This window comes from Pararge aegeria, chromosome 26 (assembly GCF_905163445.1).
Source record: "Pararge aegeria chromosome 26, ilParAegt1.1, whole genome shotgun sequence".
Lineage (NCBI taxonomy): Eukaryota > Metazoa > Arthropoda > Insecta > Lepidoptera > Nymphalidae > Pararge > Pararge aegeria.
This window is the reverse complement of record NC_053205.1, coordinates 6,258,649-6,285,516: the sequence shown is the minus strand read 5'-3', so window position 1 is coordinate 6,285,516 and position 26,868 is coordinate 6,258,649. Positions and strand designations below refer to the sequence as shown.

Here is a 26,868-nt window from a genome sequence, read left to right as displayed (position 1 = left end):
CTCACCTAGAAGGAATAGTCCGTAGGATCTAGTCCATTGGCAGTGACCTGGGCGTCTATCCAGGCTCGATAGGCCGCCACGCTGGTCAACACGATCGGTAAATCGCCGTCAATGCTCCAAGCAACGACACCGGTCTGCATATAGCGGTCACGTTGATCCTGTTATAATAGTTAAATATAAAATAAATAAATATACTACAACAATACACACATCGCCATCTAGCCCTAAAGTAAGCGTAGCTTGTGTTTTGGGTACTAAGATAACTGATGAATCATTTTATGAATAATATACCTATTTATAACATATAGATAAACACCAAAACACTTTTTTTTATTTAAACTCTTTGTTTGTACACCACTACACAGTTAGAAAATCAAAAAAAGTAAAATAAACATACAACGACAATACACACAGCGCCATCTAGCCCCAAAGTAAGCGTAGCTTGTGTTACGGGAACTAGAATAAACGACATAGATGACTGGTGAATATTTTTATGAATAATATACATCAAAACTTATAATATACAGATGAACACCCAGACACTGAAAAACATTCATCAAACATCTTCCAGTTGTGGGAATCGAACGGCCATAGACTCAGAAAGCAGGGTCGCTGTCTACTGCGCCAGTCGGCCGTCAAATGATGAAGCAGTATAACCGACAAGAGCTTAGCTCTTAGGTTTATGAAGATGGTAGCGGGCTAACGTGTTAGGGAGTATGGTAGTTATACCCCTTTTTTTTTTTTTTTTTTATTTGTTTTTTTTTTTTTGAACGAGGAGGAAAAAAATCCCTTCGGACTTCTGCCTTATGGCAGGGCATGTCCAACTTGCACGGACTAAAACAACCCCCCCCTATCTGCCAGGTCTGCACGGAACCGCTGGGCATTACTTCAAGCCGACCTTCTTAAGTGTTTTCTCTCTTTTCCTTCTCATCTCTTTCTCGTTCCTCTCAGTCATACCCCTAATCGGTTTCTACGCGACATCGCACCGGAACACTAACTAGCTTAGCGGCACGTTTTTGTCGGTAGGGTGGTAACTAGCCACGGCCAAAGCCTCCCACCAGACCAGACCAGAGAAAATTGAGGAATTATAAATTCCCAATTTTCCCCTGCCGGGAATCGAACCCGGGGCATCCTGGTAATTTTTTTTTTCTTTTTTTTTTTTTTTCTAACTGTGTAGTGGTGTACAAATGAAGAGTTTAAATAAATAAAATAAATAAATAATGTTTCAGTGTCTGGGTGTTCATCGTACACCGGCAACTAAAATATAAGCTTGGAAGTAGTTCTTGCCTGGACAAACTGCATCCCCGAAAGCTCTACTAGATGAGCTTTTAATTACAAACTATGCTCAGAATTCTATAATATTGCATCTGGCAAGAAACTATAATCAATTTTATTCAAAACTTGATATAAAACACAATTGAAGAATGAAACAACTAAACTGCATCGCGAGAGATAATAAATGGTGTGAAATCATTCATTTAAGATTGCACTTCTACATAAATGAAGACTCACACACGCGCCCAAGCACATAGGTACATTTGCACACTCATACACACACACACACACACTTACGCACACTCACACCCACTCCCACTCATTCATGCTGTTGTGAATATCGTAACTGATTGTTTTGTAAATGTTGTATTCAAATTCAAAGACTTCGCTTCTTGCATCCGTTGCAGACGGTTGCCTGAACTCGCGTACTTTTGAGTACGCAGTCGATGCTCCAATCGACTTGTTCAACACACATGCGGCTTGAGACTCTCACTTCAGTGCAGTGTTTTGGTGGCCTTTTTGTTGGTTCACTTTCGGTTGTGTTTGTGTCAGTGCTGTGCAGTGAAGGTTGTAAGTCGTTAGGTACTCAACCCTCACCCCCGAAGGGTGAGGGCCCCTAGGGCCACACCTTAGGTACTCACCTCCCTGCAATGGTGGGGAGGCCACCCTATTTACTGCCCGGGGCAGTTGTGGATCCCGCAAGGATCCTCAACCTGAACCTGGCAGCCCTACTAGCCGACCTAGAGAGGAACCACGCAGACTACATGCGTGGGTTCCAGATCGCCCCTAACCCCCTCGATCAGACGCCCAGTCTGATTAGCTCGCAGGAGTCCCCCCGGGACCCCCGACTAGCCCGACCCGTTTTAACCGCGGCCCCAGCCCCTTCAGGGCAACTAATGCATGTGGAGGAAACTCCAAAACTAACCACCTTTGATTCGACCTCCCCAGCCTCTTCTGAGGTAGACGATGGCTTCACCACCGTCTCCCACAAGAAGAGGAAACTAAAACCCTCTAAATCGAAAGGTAACCCCGCGAAGAAGGTCACCATCGACCCCGTCCCGACACCCGTACCGAACAAACGTGCGCGCAACCCCGACACGAACTCCCAGACAACCCCCGAGGAGGAGTCCGAAGACTCCCCCATGGAGGAACCCGCTAGGGAAAAAGTCCCACCTCTCTTCATTAGGGAAAAACTCGCGTGGATTAACCTCCTCCCGAAACTCACTGAGCGAGAAATTAGTTTCTCCTCCGCCCGCTCCACGGCCATTGGCATCAAGGTGCAATGCCCGTCTTCCGACGACCATCGGAAGCTAACCACTCTCCTCAGAGAGCAAGCAGTAGGTTATCACACCTACGCTCTCCAAGAGGAGAGACTTCTCCGTGTTATCATCCGTGGGATTCCCAAGGAGATTAACACGGAACACATCAAAGAGGACCTTCTGTCCCAGAAAATCCCCGTCCTTGAAGTACACAGGCTGTACAACGCCCGCAACAGGGCTCCCTACGATATGGTGCTGGCCATAATCGAATTGACACCGGAAGGTAAACAAGTTTACAACTTGTCTACAGTCTGCAGGCTATCCGGCATTAATGTCGAACGGCCAAACAACCGCGGCAAGATCGGCCAATGCCATCGTTGCCAGCTCTACGGGCATTCCGCAAGGAACTGCTTCGCCCGCCCCCGCTGCGTAAAGTGCCTGGACGACCACGGCACCTCCGACTGCTCCCGGCGGGATAGGACCGTCGAAGAGCCCCCTAGCTGCGTACTCTGCAGGACCCAAGGGCACCCCGCGAATTATCGCGGCTGCCCGAAGGCACCTCGGACGACCAGGCGAAGGGGTCACTCGAACGGTCGTAGACCCGCCGCAGCTCGGCCCCAGCCCGAACAGGTTTTCGTTCCGGCACCGGTACCAGCTACCAGTGCATGGAACAGACCTCTTTACAGAGCGAACAACGCTCCCCTCACCACCGCCACCCAGGCATCCGGGGCCTCGTCAGCCCCCCCGTCTGCAGCCTCACTGCTCTCCCAGACGTCGGCGGCCAAGTCCGCCGCCGGTCCCCAGAACTCTCTCCCTGTCGGAGCCTCGGCAATGCAGGGAACTCAGTTCATCGTCGACTCAATCGACGGTGAACAAATCAAAGCCTTCTATGCGGAGGCTAAGATTAACCTATTAGGAGCCTATGAAAAATATCAAGGCTTACTTAGTACCATAAGGCGAGTCCAAGAAATCATCAACAATGCCTAGTACAATTAACGGTAGACTCAAACCCCATTCCCTGGCCGTTACTTTCTTTAACGCAAACGGCCTTATCGATCAAATGGCGCTTGTCCGCGATTTTGTAGTTAGACACCAACCCGATATCCTCTTAGTGCAAGAGACCTTTTTAAAATCGTGCAATAACGATCCGCGAATCGCTAATTATAATCTAGTCCGAAATGACAGAACCACCAGTAGGCTTGGTGGTACTGCCATTTACTACATAAAGGCTCTTCACTGCACTCCCCTCGATCCTCCCAGTCTTACCAACATGGAAGTCTCAGTATGTCAGGTGGGTATGACCGGCCATCCGCCGATCATACTAGCATCAGTGTATCACCCCCCGACAAAGACGCTCTTAGAGAGCGATCTTAGCGCACTCCTCTCCCTAGGAGACTCGGTCATTTTGGCCGGAGACTTCAATGCCAAACACACTAACTGGAACAGTAGTGTAAATAACAATCGAGGTATCAAACTCGACAAACTGTTCATGCGACCCGAATTCAATTTCGTTATAGTCGCCCCTGACAGTCCGACCCGCTTCCCTAACAGCGACAGACTCAACGACCGACCGGACATACTAGACATAGCACTTCTCAAGAATATCGCTCTGGAAGTATACTCTTTGGAAGTGTTATCCGAACTATGTTCAGACCACCGTCCCGTTCAGCTCCAGCTAGGTCCCCTGCCTACAGAGGCGCCCCCGTCCCGAACGATCATCGACTACAAGACGCTCGCAGAGCATCTAAAGTCGAAAGAATCGGAGCATCTCTCTCGAATCCCTGACACCATAGATTCATTAGAAGACGCCCGTGTTGCCTCACAGCACCTGGTTAACCACATCGGTCACTCTGTCAGCATCTCCTCCCGGGTAATGCCGATCGGACCCGTCCGTAGGCCTCTCCCGGACGAAGCTAGACAGTTGATCACTAATAAGAACCGCCTTCAAAGAGCCCATGACAAATGTCCAAACAGACGTAACCGGAGACTTCTCTGGAAGGCCCAAAGGGAACTTTTGGATAACCTCAAGTTACTACGCGACGATAAATGGGACCGCTTTTTGGGAGAGCTCAGGCCATCGCATGTAGAGTACTACAAGCTGGCCCGTTCTCTCTCACAGAGTAATAGAGTCGCAGCAACCCCACCGTTACTTAGACCCGACCAACCGCCCGCCTTTGACGATATCGATAAGGCCGAGTGCTTGGCCGATAGTTTAGAAGCACAATGCTCCCCTAGAACAATATCAATAGATAGGACCCAAGTGTTGAAAGTCGAAAGCGAACTCGAAACACTCTTCTCCCTGCCCCCCGATGGTGACCCTCTTCCACCCACGACCTGCGAGGAGGTTCATACGATTATCAAGGGCTTTCACAGTAAAAAAGCCCCCGGTCCCGATTCCATCAACAACAAAACGCTCAAATTACTCCCCGGTGAAATAATAAACCTACTGGTTGTTATTTTCAACACATTCCTGGCACACTGCTACTTTCCCGACTCGTGGAAAGAAGCAAACGTAATAGGTATCCCGAAGCCGGGCAAACCCCGCAATCTTCCCACTAGCTATCGCCCCATAAGCCTACTCAACTCACTGGCAAAGGTGTTTGAGCGGGTAATTCTGAATAGATTAAAGGCAGTCGTAGAGGAGCGAAAGCTCCTCAACGACCAGCAATTCGGCTTCAGAGCCAAACACTCTTGCGTCCATCAGGCGCACCGATTCACGGAACACGTCCTACACGGGTTCCATAGCCTAACGAGCTACATTCCGACCGGTGCTATATTCTTCGACGTGGCTAAAGCGTTCGACAGAGTATGGCACGAAGGCTTGCTTTACAAGCTCCACCATTTAGGAGTTCCCAACAGGTTAGTGCACCTGTTGAGGAACTATCTCACGAACCGCACTTTCCGTTACCGTATATACGGTACGCTATCCACTGCCAGGCCGATAAGAGCGGGAGTCCCTCAGGGCTCCTCGCTCTCCCCTTTGCTCTATGCGCTCTTCACTAGCGACATCCCACAGGACTTTCATAAAGTCCACATCGCTCAATTCGCGGATGACACCGCCGTCTACGCCACCGACATTAATCCCAACACCATTAGGGCTCGCCTCCAGAACGCGGTCGACCGCCTAGGCGATTGGTTCCAGCGTTGGAGGATCGAGGTGAACCCGGAGAAGAGCGCAGCGGTGCTCTTCTCTGGTTTCAGAAGGTATCCCCGATGGAATCGCAAACAGTTAACCCTCTACGGGCGCCCCGTCCCTTGGCAAGATAAAGTCAAGTACCTAGGAGTCACCTTCGATAAGCGTATGAGCTTCGCAGCGCACATTCGCAGGGTCCGTAAAAAGGCCGCGTTTGTGCTAAGTCGTCTCTACCCCATGATTAGCGGCAAAAGTAAAATGTCCCTCAGACACAAGGTCACCTTGTATAAAATCTGTATTCGCCCTATAATGACCTACGCGAGTCCCGTGTTTGCACATCTCCCGCACAGATCGTTTAGCAGCTTGCAAAAGCTGCAAAACAAATTCATGCGCATGGCCACCAACTGCCCGTGGTTCGTGCGCAACTCTGACCTTCATAGGGACCTAGACCTCCCTACGATAGCTAGTTATTTTAAACGGCTCTCTAAAAGTTACTTTAAGAGAACCGAGTCTCATCCCAACCCGTTAGTGGTGAAGGCGTGTTCATACACGCCCAATCCAAACGTCGATCCTAATAGGAGACGACCGAGACACGTCCTTGACGACCCCGACGACGACATAACGACGGACAACGCTCCCTATGCTAGGGCTTTAGGGCTACACACCGACGACATAGTTACCACGACACAGCGTCTTCGCCGGCGAAGACGAGGTCCCCGATTTCTTACGTCACCCGGACGTGGACTCAACCCACGGCCACGGGGACGTACGGACTAATCACCGTCCGATCAGTCCACCAAATTCCGACGTCCGCCTAAGCCGAGGTCCGAGTCTCGCAGGAGACGCCCCTAGGTAGACGTCACCCCGATTTTCCTCGAGCCCTAGGGCTCAAAACCCTTCATCAGGCGACGCTACGCGCTCGCCCCGACCCACCGGTGACGCTGTTGAAACCCGTAAGGTTCACAGCTACTAACATTTCGAATCCACACACATCCACACACTCAAATTCAAATTCAAATTCAAATTCAAATTCAAATTCAAATTCAAAATTTCTTTATTCACGTAGGCCTATCACAGGCACTTATGAAGCGTTCGCGTTTGTTTACATAATTGTAAGGGGATGGTGATAACTTCGTTCGCCAACTTAAATCTAAAGCTACGAGGGTTCCAAACGCGCCTTGGTCTAAGAAGAGCCCACAACAAACTTAGCCGGTTAATTTTTTTTTTTTGTTAACACCATCTTCCAGTAAATATATATTAAGCTATGAAGCTAGAGCAATTCACATCCTTAATATAATAATAGGATTTTTCTGTAAGCTTACGTTTTAAAGAAACTTTGAACTTATTGAGAGACATCTCAAAGATTTCATTTGGTAATTTGTTATATAATATACAATTGCCCTTGAATGAATTAAAGTATGTATTTGCAACTATTGTTTAATTGTCACAGTTTAGATTTGTAATCAAGATTTGACCTTATTTTAGTTATAAGATAAACCGTAAACCAAAATAATTTGTAACGCAGTTGGATTACTAATAAATATATAAATAAATACCAAATGTAATTTAAACCTTAATGGGGCAGATTAATGGCGATCCACCATTTCCGGCAGCGATGTTCACCCCGACTTCACCTTTTGCGCACAGGTTCGAGGAGTTCAGGTCGAAGAAGTAGCCAAGTTTTGTGCGTAGCATCTTCTGGCATTCTTGATGCTTCACCATCAGCATCTTGAACTGAAAAAAAAGTTATTGATGTGAAACGTCTATAGGCGGAGGGTAAACCTGATTTTCGGCGTGGTGAGACAGTCCGTGACGACGCATCGCCACGCTAAATGATTGAATTTTTGTATTTTCTACGTAACAATAAAAATGAATATTAATTTTGTGATAAAAAAAGTCATTATTAACCGACTCACAAAAAGGAGTGGTTATCACGAAAATTAAGCTTAATTTGCTATATTCCGCGAAAAGCAGGAGAATCTGTATGGTGTAATTTATAATTAAGCTTAATTTCTATAATATATCATGGATTTCCGCAAAGTAACGCCTGCTTCTATCCAAGGAGTGGTTATCCATTTGGTTGTATTTTTTTTTCATTATGCAATATCTGCAATAACTCACAGAAAACAATTTCAATGTTTCACATCTGCCAGGCGTCCCGTGACGGCTCACACGTTTTTTTATAACACACTAGTGTACCCAGCCCGCTTCGCCGGGCTAGATTTTGCTTTATTTTATTTAAACAATAAACTTACATCAATAAATTTTTAATTTAAGTGTCATAATATATTAAATCATTTATCTCCGTATTCATTCTCTTCTCGAGCGGGTGAAGATCATTATCTACACCCAACAATAGAATATCATCATAGTAAATAAAATCTGTATTTGACAGTTCAAAAATAGGAGTGCTCCGATCGTCACCAAACTTCACAGGATTACTCGTCAGGTCAACCCGGAGATTCCCTGAAAGTTTAATTGAAATCGGTCCAGCCGTTTCGGAGCCTTTACGAAACATACCCACACACTTTCTCTTTTACATATATAGATAGATTTAAAACTGAGGTACAGGTACTGGGCGTAACCGGCTTATCGAGTAGTAGTAGAGATTTTTGCTACAGAGCTCGTCCGGGGACTACCGCTATACCGCTATGCTTATTTGTGCGGCTAAGTAGCAATGCTGTGTGCCGGTCTGACTTGCGTGGTTGCCAGTATAATTACAAGCATCTAGCTTTGACATCTACGCTTTAGGTTAACGAACTTAGGGCGGCAGGTTACGGGACGTGTTCGTTGCACGCCCTTCTGGCTTTCTAAATACCATCACGTGGGCTATATGATTGGTCTGTCAATAATTACTTGTCAATAAAAAAAAAAATAGGCGGAGAAGAAAAACTTTGGATTACAACAAAATTGAATTTTTGTAACGAAATTAAAACCAAGTTCGGGTGTTACACCTACAACAATATGTGTATTGTAGAATACATTATCTTATCCTGTCTCATCTCTCCAAAAAATTACGTATTTGTTTCTTTATCGTGACGCATTTTTGTTTTACATCAGGTGAGCTATATGATTGGTCTGTCAATAATTATTTATAAATAAAATAAAAAAAACTAGGCGGTGGAGAAGAAAAAAATTGATTTACAAAAAAATTGAATCTTTGTAACGAAATAAAAACCAAGTCCGGGTGTTACACATACAACAATATGTGTATTGTAGAATACATTATCTTATCCTATCTCATCTCTCCAATCCTTCCTTTATCGTGACGCATTTTTGTTTTACATCAGGTGAGCTATTTTTGAGGTACATTTGATTTGTTTGTTAGTGTGCGCGTGTTTTTATGTGTGTGTATGTGTGTGTGTGTGTGTGTGTGTGTGTGTGTGTGTGCGTGTGTGTAGGAAACATATTCTACATTTTGTATTAATAAAAAAAACATAACTTCATTAAAAAAACTAACAACTGAGAACCTTTTTCAGTATATGCTGTGTTTCTCCTTTCTTGAACTTGCCCCAGCCAGAGGCGATGCATTTCCAATCCTCTGGCACGAGTTGGTCCGACGGTGGCAAGCATGCCACTCCAACGTTGGGCACAGCAAACATCGACTGCTTCAGGAACAGCAGTGCTACATCGTGGAGCATTTTTTCTAATAACATATGAAAATAGAGAACGTTATTAAATATCATCTTTGGGTACTAGCAAAAAGGTTGGCTGTCTTTTCTTATAATCCATTTTGTATACTTTGCATACAAAACAAATACTACATCCGAACTGTAACAAAAATCTACCACTACTGAAACTCAAGAAAGAAATTTTTTAAACTCTCAACAAAAAAAAACTATTATACTTAGTATTGGATAGAACTTAGAAGCAGGCGTTACTTTGCGGAATTCCATGATATATCATGAAAATCAAGCTTTATTTGCAATACTCCGCGAAAAGCAGGAGAATCTATATGGTGTTATTTATAATTTCTTCAATCTTTATACTCCACACCAAACAAATCGTGAAGGGCCTATTCAATTAAATGTTTACTTGTTTTGTAACCGCAATTTATTTATTTATTACCAAGACAAAATGACCAAGTGAAAATTATACAAAAAAAATATAAAAAAAAAAAACTTTAAAGCTTATAATACTTATTTTTCCATAAAAAGAAGTGCCAATTTTGACATGAAAAATGTCCGTCTCACAATATTTGCTGTTGAAAACATTGCACGCACAAGATTAAGTACATTATTTAATTAAGTACATTATATACTTAAGTACATTATTTACTTAAGGACATTATATACTTTAGTGCATTATATACTTAAGTACATTATTTACTTAAGTACATAACATACTTATTTACATTCTATACTTATTTAGATTATATACTTAAATACATTATATACTTAAGTACATTATATACTTAAGTACATTATATACTCACTAACATTATATACTGAAGTACATGATTTACTTATTTACATTATATACTTAAGTACATTGTATACTTAAGTCCATTATATACTTATTTATATTATATACTTATTTACATTATATACTTAAGTACATAATATACTTATTTACATTATAACATTATTTACTTAAGTACATTATATACTTAAGTACATTATTTACTAAAGTACATTATATACTTTAGTACTTTATATACTTATTTACATTATATACTTAAGTTCATTATATACTTAAGTACATTATTTAATTAAGTACATTATATACTTATTTAGAAAATATACTTTAGTACATTATTTACTTAGGTACATAATATACTTATTTACATTATATACTTAAGTATATAATTTACTTAGGTACATTATATACTTACTCACATTATATACTTACTTACATTATATACTTAAGTAAATTATATACTTACTTACATTAAATACTTAAGTATATAATTTACTTAAGTACATTATACTTCAGTACATTATATACTTAAGTTCATTATATACTTATTTACATTATATACTTAAATACATTATATACTTAAGTATATTATATACTTATGTTCATTATATACTTAAGTACATTATTTACTTAAGTACATTATTTAATTAAGTACATTATATACTTATTTAGATAATATACTTTAGTACATTATTTACTTAAATATATTAATAACTTATTTACATTATATTCTTAAGTACATTATATACTTATTTATATAAAATACTTAAGTACATTATTTACTTAAGTACATAATATACTTATTTACATTATAAACTTATTTACATTATTTACTTACGTTTATTATTTACTTAATTACATTACATACTTAAGTACATTATTTTATAAGTACTTTATATACTGAAGTACATTATATACTTTAGTATATTATATACTTTAGTATATTATATACTTATTTACATTATATACTTATTTACATTATAAACTTAAGTACATTATATACTTATTTACATTATATACTTACTTACATTATATACTTATTTAGATTATATACTTTAGTACATTATATACTTAAGTACATTATTTAATTACATGTGTCGCCACGCCAAAAATCAGGTTTACCCTCGCCTATCTTCTATCATGGAGAAGGAAAGCCTCTTTATGACGAACTTCTTATTCAAGAAGCCGCCACTTAGGAAATGGACCTGGATGAGCCCCGATGGTTCAACGAGAAACGAGATTGACTTCATCATGTCGACCAAACGGCGTATATTCATTCTGTTTCTGTGATCAACAGGATGAAAACCTGAAGTGATCATTGTATGGTTAGAGGCACATTGAATATAAACGTAAAGCTGGAAAGGGTCAGACTGATAAAGTCCACGCTCCGGCCTACTCACGCTCATAACCAATACCCCGAGAGCTTTCAACTGGAACTGCGATACCTGTTTGATTGCCTAGACTGCGATTCTGTGGACGATTTGAACAACAGGCTTGTGGAAACTGTCCATGCGGTTGGAACCAAGTTCTTTAAGACCCACCGTACGAATAGAAACAAAAAAATTCACATCAATAATTCCTACTAATATTATAAATGTCAATGTAAGTTTGTTTGTTACGCTTTCACGCAAAAACTACTTAACCGACTTTTTATCCCGACATTAATCTCGGTTCCTTTGGGAGATGGGGTTTGACGATTTTACACCATACATCCGACAAATTATAACCGATTAAAATAATTATTTTTGTACTATAGCGTTTACAGTATGTGTTATATTTGCCCAAACTGTGGTTGGAGATAGAGGACAGAACTCCTCAGCGGACAGCAGCAAACCCCTCATTTAAGGCTTAGCGATACCGAATACTTTATTTTTTTTAGATCTACAACTAAATTTAATGCCACATCAAAAAACAAAATCAAACGCAGACGAAGTCGCGGGCAACAGCTAGTAAAGCATAAATAAAGAAATACAAGCACACCTTTGTCATATTTCTCGTGTACGACTGTGGAACTGACATTCCTGCTACTGTGGCCGAACTCTTCATCAGTGGACTTTAGGTTCCATTCACCAGCTCGGACCGTGAGGTTCTGCTTGCCAGCCACCACGTGGGCTGCAGTGAGAGCTACCTTCAGGTGGATCAAGCTACCCGCACCGACATATGCATCCACAGTCAGATCCTCGCTGATTAGCTCCTTCCTATAATAAATCAACAGTTTCTCAAATTCAAATTCAAATTCTTTTATTTGCATAAAAATTTTAGGTATACATGTTTAGTTATAATATATGACATGCAAATCTTAATTTAAACAAATTCATTTATGTAATAACTAAAAAAAACATATATAATAAAATTTCATTAATTTGACTTTGTTTTTTAACCCCCCTACAAGTTAACCCTTGACTGCAATCTCACGTAAGTAAGATGCCAGATGATATGAAATGAAGAAAATCTCCAGTACGAGGAATAAATAAGGGTAGGCTTTTTATAACTTTTACAATGTTTAATTATAACACGATTAAATTAATAGATAGTCCACGGAAGACGGTGGTTAGAGTCACTTCAAACAGACTGACTTGACGTTTCAAAAGTTCTTATAAACTTGGGCTACTTGAAATAAATGAATTTTGAATTTGAATTTGAATTCGACGACCTTTATACAGCGTTGAGCGCTGTGGTTTTAAATGGGAAGTTCCCGGTTCGATCTCCGAGTAGCAATTTGGGAATTTCATACTCTCTGAATTTTCTCTGGTCTGATCGTATTATAAAAGTAAATAATTAATTATTCCTTAAGTTTTTTATAACTTTTAATGGAGATTTTCTTCGTTTTATATCATCTGCATACCCTGTGCATACCCTATATGCACGCCACTGGATACAGTCTAAGATGGTAGCGGGCTAACGTGTTAGGGAGTATGGTAGTCATACACCAAATCGGTTTCTACGCGACATCGCACCGGAACACTGAATCGCTTCTTAGACCAGGACGCGTTTGGAACCCTCGTAGCTTTAGTTTTAAGTTTACGAATGTGGTTATCGCCATCATCTCACTACCGTGTAATTCTTATGTATGCATCAAAAGTGCCACCTATGGGCCTACTTGAATAAATATATTTTTGACTTTGACTTTGTTTAGCGGCACGACTTTGTCGGTAGGGTGGTAACTAGCCACGACCTCCAACCAGACCAGAGGAAATTCAGATATTATAAATTCCCAAATTTGCCCCTGCCAGGAATCAAACCCGAGATCTCCTACTTAAATTCACAGCGCTCACCGTTGCGCCAGGGAGGTCGTCGAAAAGCCTATTTAAGCCATATTCATCAACATCATCATCATCATATCAACCGATAGACGTCCACTGCTGCACTCTAAAAAAAGAAAGCCAACTAAGAGAGATTTTCTCTTAGTTGACGTTATATAAATTATAACAATTATGATAATAAACATAACAACAAAAGCTGATTAGTTATAGCAGCAAGTTCATTATAGATTGAGCTAACAATGTAGGTATGTTCATTGATTCTAACCAATAAATACGTTGTTTCTATTATTATTTACTTCTTTGTATGATTAGATCATTTTTAATTATTTAGCTTAAACAAGTACGTAAATTGAATCAGTTAAGAATATGCCTTAGTTAAGTAACAATAATAGGAGCAATACAGTTGCCCAGTCCATTGAATTATGATAAACAATCATTATCATCTTATTTGATGTATCTATGTTCTTGTTAGGCTCGTATGGAATCAAGATGCTTGATCACAACAATCACTATCTTGTTAGGAATAACCAATTTTTTTTAGAGTGTGGACATAGGTCTTTTTTAGGGAGTTCCAAGTTCCACGGTTCTGAGCCGCTTGGATCCAGCGGCTACCTGCGACACGCTTAATGTCGTCTGTCCACCTCGTTGGGGGCCGACCAACGCTGAGCTTACCAGTCCGGGGCTGTCATTCCAGCACCTTGGGACCCCAACGTCCATCCTTTCTCCGAACTATGTGCCCGGCCCATTGCCACTTCAGCTTCGCGACTCGTTAAGCTATGTCGGTAACTCTGGTTCTTCTACGAATCTCCACATATCTGATTCGATCGCGTAGAGATACTCCGAGCATAGCTCTCTCCATCGCCCGCTGAGTGACTCTGAGCCTTCTTATGAGGCCCATAGTTAACGACCATGTTTCAGAGCCATAGGTCATTATTGGCAACACGCACTGTTCGAAGACTCGTCTTCAGGCACTGAGGGATTCCCTACAGGGAGCCTATTACAGTAATGACTTTTAGTCGGTGGACTGTGATAGTCCACGGAAGACGGTAGTTAGAGTCACTTCAAACAGACTGACTTGACGTTTCAAAAGTTCTTATAAACTTGGGCTACTTGAAATAAATGAATTTTGAATTTGTATTTGAATTCGACGACCTCCATAAAGCGTTGAGCGCTGTGGTTTTAAATGGGAAGTTCCCGGTTCGATCTCCGAGTAGCAATTTGGGAATTTCATACTCTCTGAATTTTCTCTGGTCTGGTCGGCACTACGGCCGTGGCTAGTTACAACCTTACCTTAAAACGCACATAACTTAGAAAAGTTCGACGTGCGTGGGATTCGAACTCGGAGCCCTGAAAGTGAAGTTGAGCTCTTACCCAATTATCATATCAACCCACTACGGGGCACGGGGTTTCTCTCACAATGAGAAGAGGTTAAGGCCTTATTCCAACACGCGGGCCCAGTGCGGATTGGTGGAAACCACACACCTTTGAGAATATTATGTAGAACTCCCAAGCAGGTTTCTCCACGATGTTTTCCTTCACTGTTGAAGCAGTGATATTTTACGGCCGATTGGCGCAGTTTGCAGCGACCCTGCTTTCTGAGCCCAAGGCTGTTGGTTCGATTCCCACTTCTGGAAAATGTTTGTGTGAAGAGCATGAATGTTTTTCAGTGTCTGGGTGTTATGTATATTCTAAGTATTTATGTATGTTATTCATAAAAATAGTTCATCAGTCATCTTAGTACCCATAACACAAGCTACGCTTACTTTGGGGCTAGATGGCGATGTGTGTATTGTCGTAGTATATCTATTTATTATTTATTTATATTTATTTATTTTAATTACATGAAACGCGCATAACTTGTTGTTGAAATGTTAAGTGCTTGCTGGGATTCGAACTCGGCCCTCCGAAAGTGAAGTTGAGCTCCTACCTAATGCTCCAATAATATACATAAATAGTAATAATATACAGATAAACACCCAGACACTGAAAAACTATTCATCACACAAACATTTTCTTGTTGTGGGACTCGAACCCACAGACTTGGACTCAGAAAGTGAAGTCGAAGTCCTACCCACTGGGCTATTACCGCTTCCGCAAAAAAAGCTCAATTTACCTAGTAATGACAACCATCCAAGGAAACTCCCCAAATTTGGTGTCTTGTTGTCCACCAATGGTAGAAGCCCCCTCAACGCCAATGCCATTTGGTTGACTCCATCCACACATTTGTCGCTGTGAAATTAAAACTATTTAAACAGCTGTTCATATTATTTATTTGTAACAATCAACTTTCACATTTGTTTTATAAATATAACCTAAAATAAAGTATTTAAAACAAAATAAAATCTAAAACGTACTCGACACCACCGCAGCGAGGCACAGTTCCTAAGATGCTGGCAGCATTGCCCCTTTCGATGGCCAAACAGCTGTTCATATTAAATTTTATATCTTATCTTATATCTTTAAACGAGCAGTTCTTGTATATATATAATTGGAATCTCGGAATCGGCTTCAACGATTTTCATGAAATTTAGTATATTTATTAGGGTTTCGGAGGCGATAAATCGATCTAGCTAGGATTCATTTATATTGGAATCTCGGGCAAAAACTGCAAAAAATATCCTTTTTGAGAGATTCTGATTCGTGCGAGGCGTGAACGGTAAACGTTACGCCAAACGACGGAGGTAGGTAGTAAGTATATCGGAATTGTTGTTTTTTTTAAAGTTCTATAAAACAGTCCGCGACAACATACGAATATTTTTTAAAGTAGGCTCATTCGCTGACGAAGTCGCGCGTGTCCGCTAGTTTATATTCAACGCAAAAGCTACTGGACCCAACCTGCAATAGCTTCATAAATCTTAGCTTATTAGCTTATAACAAAAAGTGTTTAAAGATTACTTATCGGTAAGTACCGATAAGTAATCTTTAAATGAAACTGTGATAACGCAGTGGATAGGACAGCGGGAGCTCGACTTCACTTTCGGGGGGCCGAGTTCGAAACCCAGCACGCACCTCTAACCTTTCTAAGTTACGTGCGTTTTAAGTAATTCAAAATCTCACTTGCTTCGACGGTGAAGGAAAACATCGTGAGGAAACCTGCATGCCTGAGAGTTCTACATAATGTTCTCAAAGGTTTGCGAAGTCCACCAATCCACACTGGGCCTGCGTGGTGGACTGCGGCCTTAACCCCTTCTCATTGTGGGAGGAGACCCGTGTTCTGTAGTAGGCTGGTAATGGGCTTATAAATAAATAAATAAATAAATATACTACGACAATACACACATAGCCATCCAGCCCCAAAGTAAGCGTAGCTTGTGTTATGGGTACTAAGCTGATCAATATTTTTATGAACAATATACATAAATACTTATACTATACAGATAAACACCCAGACTCTGAAAAAAACCATTTCATCACAATCATTTTCCAGATGTGGGAATCGAAAACACGGCCTTGGACTCAGCAAACAGGGTCGCTGCCCACTGCACCAGTCGGCCGTCAATATGATAAAAAGGATGAATCTATAAACATTTTTTGTTATAAGCTCCTACTGTAGTATCCAGTAAATATGCTACTTCTTTCAACATATTTTAACAAACTTAAGCCGAGTGGGAATATAACGTAACAAACAAAAAAATAATCATTAAAATCGGTTTATATTTGGCGGAGTAATCGAATAACAGATGTACAAAAAAACGTACAGTCGAATTGGAAACCTAGAAAAAAGTTGGTTTATGAAATAACTTTCTTGACGACCTCCCTGGCACAACGGTGAGCGTGTGAACTTAAGCTAAGAACTTATTTAATTTAATTTATATCTATAAAAATATATCAAAATTTAAAAAGAAAATGGACTGTAGCAATATAAATATTAGAAGCAAAAACAAACTCGTTGTGCAGTTTACTAGGCTACACAAAATTGCAAATTCATTCAAGGGCAATTGTATATTATTTTATAACAAATTACCAAATGAAATCTTTGAGATTTCTCTCAATAAGTTCAAAGTTTATATAAAACGTAGGCTTACAGAAAAATCCTATTATAATATTAAGGATTACTTAAACGATAAAAAAGCTTGGGTGTGAATTGCTCTAGCTTCATAGCTTAATTTAAATTTACTGGAAGATGGTGATAACAAAAAAAAATTACCCGACTAAGTTTGTTGGCTCTTCTTAGACCAACACTCGTTTGGAACCCTCGTAGCTTTAGGTTTAAGTTAGCGAACGAAGTTATCACCATCCCCTTACAATTATGTAAACGTATATGTATGAACGCTTCATAAGTGCCTGTGATAGGCCTAGGTGAATAAAGAAATTTTGAATTTTGAATATCAAGTACCTACGATTCCCGCCAGGGGGCACTTTGGGGATTTATGAATTTTCTCTGGTCTGGTCTGGTGGGAGGCTTTGGCCGTGGCTAGTTACCACCCTACCGAAAAAGACGTGCCGCAAAGCGATTTATTGTTCCGGTGCGATGTCGCGTAGAAACCGATTAGGGGTAGCACTACTAAACTCCCTCAGGTTAACCCGTGACTGCATCGTCACTTACCAGGTGAGATTGCAGCCAAGGGCAAACTTGTAGTGGAATAGAAAAAAAAAGCTAGTATTCATAAATATTATTAAGTTTACCGGAGCGTCTTCATAACTATCCGAGTACTCGTCATCCTCCAGACGGAGGCAGCATGGTTTTTCAGGTGACGGGCAGCTCTTGTTAAATCTGAAAATAAAAAGACATTATGGTGGTGCCAGATCAATAAAACAGCTTTTGTGTGATAACTTGTCAGTCACCTGTGGGGTGGCTCTGCTAGCTTGAAGCTTGGATTCGGTGGATCGTCGCGCCAGGAGAATTATAGGTGACAAATCGTTAACACAGGCGAAACTACATAGTCCATAGCACCGACACAATGTTGCCTGTTTATCGGTTTTTTACCGGATATACTTCGGTGAGTGTGCTCAGGAAATTCACAATCTTGTTCCTACCATAGAACAGCGAGACACCGTGAGCGGTGGCATCCTTATGTGGTTGATATTCCATCAACACGCACGAAACGTTTTTTATCCACGTTTCTGATACGTGCCGCTAAGATGTGGAACGCCCTCCCGGCAACTGTGTTTCCTGCCACGTATATTTGAGTACCTTCAAGGCTAGAGTGAATAGGCTTTTTCGAGGCAAGCGTGCTCCAACCTAGACCTCATCATTGCTTTCTAACGGGCATGATTGTCGTCAAACACTGGCCTATCGTAAATTTAAAAAAAATTAAGATACCTAACTCATTTAATCAAGTAATAGTAGATACGAGTAAGGGGGCGTTCATAAAATACGTGAGATTTTAAGGGGGAAAGGGGGTCGTGTCAAATCTCATCGAATCATTCAATTCAATTTTCGATCATTAACCCCGGTAACGGAAACACTTCGGTTAATGTTTCGGTTTCGTTTTTTTTAACCGGTTAAACAGACAAACCGGTTCCTATTTAATTTCGCTCTACCCTACTAAGGACGCCCAATTACCACCTGGACTAGAACCGTATTCAATGTCATGAAAACTCTGGGCAATACATTATAGAAAAAGGGGGGCAAACTTCTATTCCCCGTTCCCTTGCTTTAACACGTGGACACCTTATATCCCTTGTCAGGAACAAGCAAGTAAGTTGAAAGCCATAGCCCATAAAAATGAGGCGTAGGTGTTAAGCCTCATATGTTAGTACACCGGCAACCACGCACTTCTGTCAAGGGGTACAAAACTTTGCTTCGCTTATTAATATATATACTAGCTGACCCGTGCAACTTCGTTTCACCAAATTGGTTACTACCGGAAAACACGAATAAGATGATATTTTCTAAAAATAAATCCTAGCTAGATCGATCGACCGATCGATCTTTATCGACCCCGAAAAAAAAAATCCCCTGTATACTAAATTTCATGAAAATCGTTGGAGCCGATTCCAAGATTCCGCAGAGAGCAACTCTTGTATATACAAGAATTGCTTGTTTAAAGATATAAGATTATTTAAAATAAGCCGATACACGCGATTTCGTTTGTGCGGATTAAGGTTTTTAATCTCTTATTTTCCGGGATAAAAAATATCCTTTGTTCTTTTCCATGTCAAAGGCTACATGCATGCCAAATTTCATCCAAATCAGTTAAGCCGTTTTTGCGTGATTGCGTAACAAACATTTATAATATTAGTAGGATATTAGTAGGATTACGAAGTTACCTTTCGACATCCATGTCACAAAGATAGGCCTGGACGCAAAATCCATTCTCGCCACTTGTAGTTATACATTCAGCGGCTGAAATAAAAATTAACATCTTTACTACCTTACACAGAGTTAAGAACTTACAGAATCCTCATTCAGCCATTTTGGCGTGCAGTGCATGGTGTCTCACTTCACACGCGCGAAATCTTGATAGCTCACAATCTTTTTCCCATTTTCTCATTTGATGGTAAACGTTTAGAACATTAGAGGTTAAATAATTACTGGTTAATGGCATGGAGTGACTAACCGCCTCCAAAAACGTGTGTGGAGTCCACCTCGTAGACGTTTGAACCAGTGTAGGCATAAATCAGGAAGATTGCATATAATTGAAAAAATCTCCTTCTATACAAGTTGTATGAAATTTTTAACCTCCGTCCTGCCCAATAAAGATTTATTGCTATCTTTATTGGGCTAGCTTAGATAGCTTTTCCAGCACGCAAAAAAAAAAAGGTAGGCAGTTCATTTGTGCATCTATGAAGTGCACGCCGGTGACTACTTAACCTCTTTACTACTACTTATAGGTCACGGGTCTCCTCTTACATTGTGAGAGGAGACCCGTGACCCTATAGTGATGAATGGTATGAAAATCCGTAAACGGACACTGACACTTGACAGATGATTTATATTTATTAACCTTAAGTCCACGCGTAAAATGAAAAATATGATAATACAAACACAAAATACAACTTGTGGCAAGAACCATAGACAAGTTAGGTTATATGAGTTGCCTAGTGAAAATCGATTGGTGTAAGATAAATGTATGCCGAGGATTGTTCTTAGATTAGGTGTGTTACTAAGCCAACTTAGCTTAAAGCGGTAGCTTAGGTACCGCATTTTTTTTGTGCTTCAAATATTTATTTATTTATTTATTTAGCAACGCAAAGAAGACATTACAGTTGCCCAATTCGTCCCCCCCGGGCTATTAAAAGAATGTACGAACGAGTAATAATTAAAACAAATTAAATTAAATTAAAACATAAAAATAAGCTATATATAACATTAAGAAAAAAATAAATAAAATAAAACGATAATAAAAATAACCAAAAATTAAAATTCAAAATATTAATAAAAAAATTATGTGGTATCGTGGGACACCAGGTAGGAACGAAGTTCCTTCGGCTAATGTAGAATCACAATTTGCAAAAAAAATCGTACTCAAATTTATATAGGTTTCTTAATTTTTCTCTTAAATTTTCCTGATTAGTTTTTATTTAAGTACTAGAAAGTATTTAGGAAATTCAGTATTTTAGGAAATAATAAATTACTTAAAATAAAAAAAACATTTTAATTCAAATTATCAACTAAAATAACAAAATATGTCTCTTTATTTTTGTTTCACAACATAAAATTACAAAGAAATAGTTTACGGTTTTATTCCACGCACTTTTCCACGCACTTTTTTCCACGGATTTTTTCTTACGGTTTTACTATCACATTTTTCAGTTCGGTCGCGCAGCAAAATCCCTTTCCCCTCCAAGCCTGCCGTGAGGAACTTCGTTCCAACAAAACATTCAGACATTTAATTAATATCTTAGATTACGTACTCTCTAATGACATTTTAATTTCCTTTTGGAGCTGAAGCGACGGGGTTTACAATACTCGTATATCCAGTTCCGAATTACTATTAGTTAGGTAATTGAGCAAACGTAGCGCACTCTGGGAAGAGTACAACGGGTTCCCCGGACGTCCAATAAATCCAACGAGAGGGACATGCCGTGGTGGTTTTTAGTTCGGGTAAACGAGTCCCACATAACCTCTGTCCTGCCCAAAAGGACAGAGGTAGCCATAAAGATTTTCCACCACGACAAAAAAAAAAAAAAAAAAAAAAGCGTAGCGCCACGAGTCAGTGGGGCGTGCGTGGTCAATTTAGTTCAGCATGGTAAAGCAAACAAATGACGACGCGCACTGGCATAGCCATCCGGTACATGCAAACCTATCGACCCTAACATAAAGGAGTCACTTGTTTTGCCCTGGACGTACTGGAGCAACGCTACAGTAAGCCTCAGTTCCAACCGGTCGTATCCCACCATACCAAGAAGAAACAAACAAAACATTTCCAATAGAATAACCAAACTGTTCAAAAATATTTTCGCTTCTGCAAGACTGCCCCGACATCTTTGCCTTAACAGGTTCCAGAATCGCTTCCTTTTGGAAACGATTACGTCGCTCCAATAATGAGATTCTCTGGGCAATGTATGTCGCCACTTGGATGTCGAGCACTTGGGTGTCGCCAGTGGCGTGCACTGGGTTTCTTGCCAGGGTATGCATACAGCAGGAAAATTGCATAAAATGTAAAAATTCCTCCTCTTACACGGGCTATATTTCAATTTTAGCGTATGCAGTGCTTTTGTGCATGTATGAAGTGCATCCCGGCATTTCGGAATCGGAAATAAACTTTTTAGATATTTTTTTTTTGGAATAAGTAATTGTAGTTTTATATTCATTTGAATTTTAATATTCATTTAATTTTTTTTTGCAGTATTATTAATCGCAATTTTGATTTGATTTAGGTTATATTGCTTGTCTTCACAGTATTTTAAATTTTTGTGTGTGGGCATTTGGCTTGAATTAAAAGCATTTATTATTATTATCTTCTATCGTTTATTGATAATAATTTTTTTTTATTCTTAACAATGCTTGTCAAAAAAACACTATTAAAATTTATAAGAAATACATCAGCGGGGCTTTTGAATGCCCAAGCAACCAGCGGTCAGGGCTCCAGAGTGAGGAACCTCCTCACAATACGCGCCGCTTCAAGGACTACTGCCTTCCGTATGCGACCCTAGATCCAACAACCAAGCGAAAGCTTCTTAAGATGTTGGTCGAAGCTTTTCGCGAAGACCATTAACTGGAACGACGATCGGAACAATAACGGTCGACTCAACATTTGCCATCGCCGTTCATCGTTAGTGAAACGGGCATAAATGTTAAACCATGTCAAAGTCAAAGTCAAAAATATCTTTATTCAAGTAGGTCCACAGGTGGCACTTTTGATGTGTACATAAGAATAACACGGTAGTGAGACGATGGCGATAACCACATTCGTAAACTTGAAACTAAAGCTACGAGGGATCCAAACGCGTCCTGGTCTAAGAAGAAGCCCACAACAAACTTAGCCGGGTGTTTTTTTTTTTTTGTTATCACCATCTCACAATATCATTATATTAGAAGAGCAACCTGGTTAGAGCAATAATTTACACCCAAGCTTTTTTATCGTTTACGTAGTCCTTTATACTATAATAGGACTTTTCTATAAGTGTATACTAACTTGGTGGTAGCGTGGATTCCGGGGTATAAATTTGGGCCTCGGTCTCGTTCGGTGCGGTGTTATAGAGTACAGATTCATTGATTTGTGATATATTGACATCAGTTGTGTTGAGTACACCTTGACTTAAAGCCTCTGTCACGGCTAGTAAAGCCAGCCACAGGGCAAGCTTGTACATCTGGAATTAATTAAAAAAACCATCATTAATTTTTAGCTGTCCCCTGCCACGCTTCGCTGTGGCACATTGTGATTGGAAAAATAGATAAAAACAATCCTTGATGCGTATTATATATCGTGCTAAAGTTTCAGGTCGATCGGTGCAGAACTTTCTGAGTTTTTGAAGCGTACACAAACCAACATAACATTTTTATATGTATAGATACTAGCTGTTGCCCGCGACTTCGTCTGCGTTTGATTTCGTTTTTTGATGTGGCATTAAATTTAGTTGTTGATCTAACAAAAAGTAAAGTATTCAGTATCACTAAGCCTTCAATGAGGGGTTTGCTGCTGTCCGCTGAGGAGTTCTGTCCTCTATCTCCAACCACAGTTTGGGCCAAATTATACACATATTATAACCTCTATAGTAAACAATAATTATTTAAATCGGTTATAATTTGTCGGAGTTATGGTGTAAAATAGTCAAACACTTATCCCCTCTCCCAAACGAAACGAGCTTAATGTCGGGATAAAAAGTATCCTATATTACTTCTTACACTTCCAAGAACATGTGTACAAAGTTTCATGATGATCGGTTAAGTAGATTATGCGTGAAAGCGTAACAGAAAAACTTACATTGACATTTACAATATTAGTTGGGATTTAAAATATAGATTACACTAAAAAGTAACGAAAAGACTTTTCAAATAATAAGACAAGTGAGATAATAGTAGATTATGAATCAAGTATGTTACATTGCATTTTATAGTCGTGGCGGTATTAGGCGCACTAGCTAAAAGCGAAGCATCGTTCGTTGCATATAGCCTCGTATTTAAATCATGTTTAAACATAACTGTTATGAAATGTGAATAATTTGATAAAATTTAACATCACTGATGTAATATTTAGTGTTTATCATACTAATTGAGAAGGTAAAAATATTTGTTCACTTAAGGAAATGCCTACTATTTTAACCGCATAAAACCTCTATGTTAATTTAAAACAATAATCTATATTTCCCGAGTAAATTAAAAATCGTCCATGTGTAAACATACAACTCGCAGTGAGGTAAAAACTAAACTTAATCGGGTCATCTATACACATAATAAAACTGTAACTGGAAGATTTCTGTACATTTAATATTGATTTATAATCTATAACTGAGTCCAAAACAGATTTTTATTTAATTTTTGTCTGTCTGTCTGTCTGTCCGGGCACCACGTGAAACTTACTGAACGGATTGATATAAAATTTGTTATAGTAGTACCTGATATTCCGGGTCAACATATAGGATACTTTTTATCGCGATAATCTATAGGTTTCCCACGGGAAATGGGATGAAATTTTTTATCAATTTTACTTCATAAATTTGAACCGATTTTAATAATTCTTTTTTTTATTTGAAAGTTTAAGTATAGTGTAGTATACAATCAAGCATGTATTGTCTAATTTTAATGAAGATCTGATTGTTGGTGATAAAGGACAAAACTCTTCACAGATAACAGCAAATCGCAATGCATATGGGACAGCGATCAAATGCATGCGTATCATCCTACAAATATTATAAATGCGAAAGTTTGTGAGGATGGATGTATGGATGAATATAGTTTGGAAAAAAAAACTGGACCTGGTAGATGGCGCTGCAATTAGTTTCTAGGTTTTTATAAGATATTAAAACCTGCAATAACCGATTTGGTGCCGACGAAGTTGCGCGTGTCAGCTAGTCATAAATAAAGCACAAGTACGGTTATGTTCAAATAAAACACGCGTGTCTAATATCATGGATTATGTGCTTTATTTCGATGTAATAAGGTTTCCGTTACGAGCAAGCTTGGGGAAAAATTTACTATACGTAAAATAACACATAAAATCGTAAATTATTTTTAAATGCTTGACATGATAAATGCTGTGAAACGGTGCTGTAATTAGTATAATCACCATTTATAAAATGTTTATTAGTAAAACATTAAAATATATTAAAAAAATATATACCTTTTATTATATTACGTTTACGTACTGTCGAAGCGCCAACCACTTGTGGACAGCTACAATCTGCTACTAATAACAGCTGTGCCTGATTAAGCAAGCGCGTTAACCCGTAACAAATATTTTAAAAGAGCCCTTGGTCTGCTATGGGTTCCTAAGTATAAAGTGGTAAATACAATTCAATACTCAATACGTAACTTTAATACGTATAAAAGTATCTTAAATACAATACGTATTTGCTAATTTGTGGGTAATTAATAGTTTAGTAAATTACTATAGGCGATGTCTGCGTGCGCGGGCGTGTGCGTGTGCGTGTGCGTGTGCGTGTGTGTCTGTCAGTCAGTCAGACAGGCAGAGAGTGGTATTAGATATGAGGGGCCCTCTTTCGCGCGGGGCCCCACGGCCCTTGCGCAGAACCCATAGCAGATCAAGGGACCTTGGGACCTGTTTTATTATAAATATTAAAGAAAAACTAGTAGTTAAATCACAGGACGTTCATTGGAGTTTACTCCTTAAGAATCTTTCATATATAAGGCGCCCGGTATGGGAAAAATGTGAGGAGTAAAATCTACTCATGAATGACCTCGTTACGTTTTCGCTTTTCGAAATTGCATGTTTGCGCATGCAACGTCGCTTTCGTTCAATTAACTTATTTTTCCTATTTAAGTCCGAATATTATCTAGATAAAGAAACAAACATATAAGTATACTAGCTATTGCCCGCGACTTCGTCTGCGTTTGATATTGTTTTTAAAGTATTCAGTATCGCTAAGCCTTAAATAAGTATAGTAGTATATATATAACATGTGACTGTCAATTAATTATAGACAAATAATTTGCAATAAAATAAAATTGCGACTATAATTAAAGATCTAAGCTATCCTATCTCTTAAGTTGGACCAGACTGCTCACGGTGTGCCAATTTAATTTAAAATCGGTTCAGTAGTTTAGGAGTCCATCTCGGACAAACATCGTGACAGGAGATTTATATATATTAAGATGGGACAGAGTGAGATAGGAAACATTATACATTTTTTTTTCCTATTCTTGTTACCATGAAAACTAAATAATAAACATTACATTTATTCTAATGGTTCTGATACTCTACATCCACCTCAATCTCTCGTAGGCTACTTTTAAGAAGTTACACTTCCGCCGTGTGTGAATAAATTGCACAGGATTTTTAATTTACCCTTTCATATGGTATTAATCTATATTCAGCTAAATAAACTCTTTCTGTGTATGTTTCGACAATCGTACTTAAGGAGTAAACTCCAGTCGTGCGTCGGAGCTGACACACACTTTTTTTTTTCTTAAACTTACAGCTTCCACAATTATGAAACAGGATTGCAACTCAGCGATACTTTGCTACGGCGTCACCGGGGGAGTGGGGCGAGCGCGAAAGCTCGCCATGAGAAGAGCCCCAGGGCTCGACGACATCGGGGGGAGTATGGGAGACGTCGACCCGAGGGTGCCTCCTGCGAGGACTCGGACCTCGGCTCGGTTCGACGTTAATCTGACTGTTGGTGGACTTTTGGACTAATCATTGTTTAGTCCGAACGCCCCCGTGACCGTGGTAAGGATCCACGTCCGGATGACGTCAGAAATCGGGGCCCTCGTCTTCGCCGGCGAAGACGCTGTGAATGTTGCGTGTGTGTGTGTTGTTGGGACACGTTGTCGGTAGTTATTTGGTCGTCAGGGTCGTCAAGGACATGCTTCGGACGTCGCCGCTTTGGTTCGACGTCGGGGACGGGGGTATAAGTGGACGCCTCGACCACTAGGGGGTTGGGGTGTCGGACTGCATTTTTAAAGTAGGTCTTTGATAATGTTTTCATGTACTGGGCTATGGTGGGAAGA

General features: G+C 39.8%; 1 protein-coding gene across 1 annotated transcript; it reads right to left on the bottom strand.

Annotated features, from left to right (window-relative positions):
• On the bottom strand, positions 1–25,069 carry LOC120635129 (phenoloxidase-activating factor 2-like). The gene is made up of 9 exons (XM_039906057.1): positions 25,019–25,069; positions 22,874–23,048; positions 19,563–19,638; positions 17,976–18,063; positions 15,463–15,578; positions 12,067–12,284; positions 9,138–9,313; positions 7,240–7,401; positions 1–158 (listed from the first exon to the last, which is right to left on the bottom strand). Exons 2-9 carry the CDS (start codon positions 23,046–23,048, stop codon positions 6–8), a joined length of 1,164 nt encoding a protein of 387 aa, XP_039761991.1. The 5' UTR covers positions 25,019–25,069; the 3' UTR covers positions 1–5.
• Between the last annotated feature and the right edge of the window lie 1,799 nt (positions 25,070–26,868).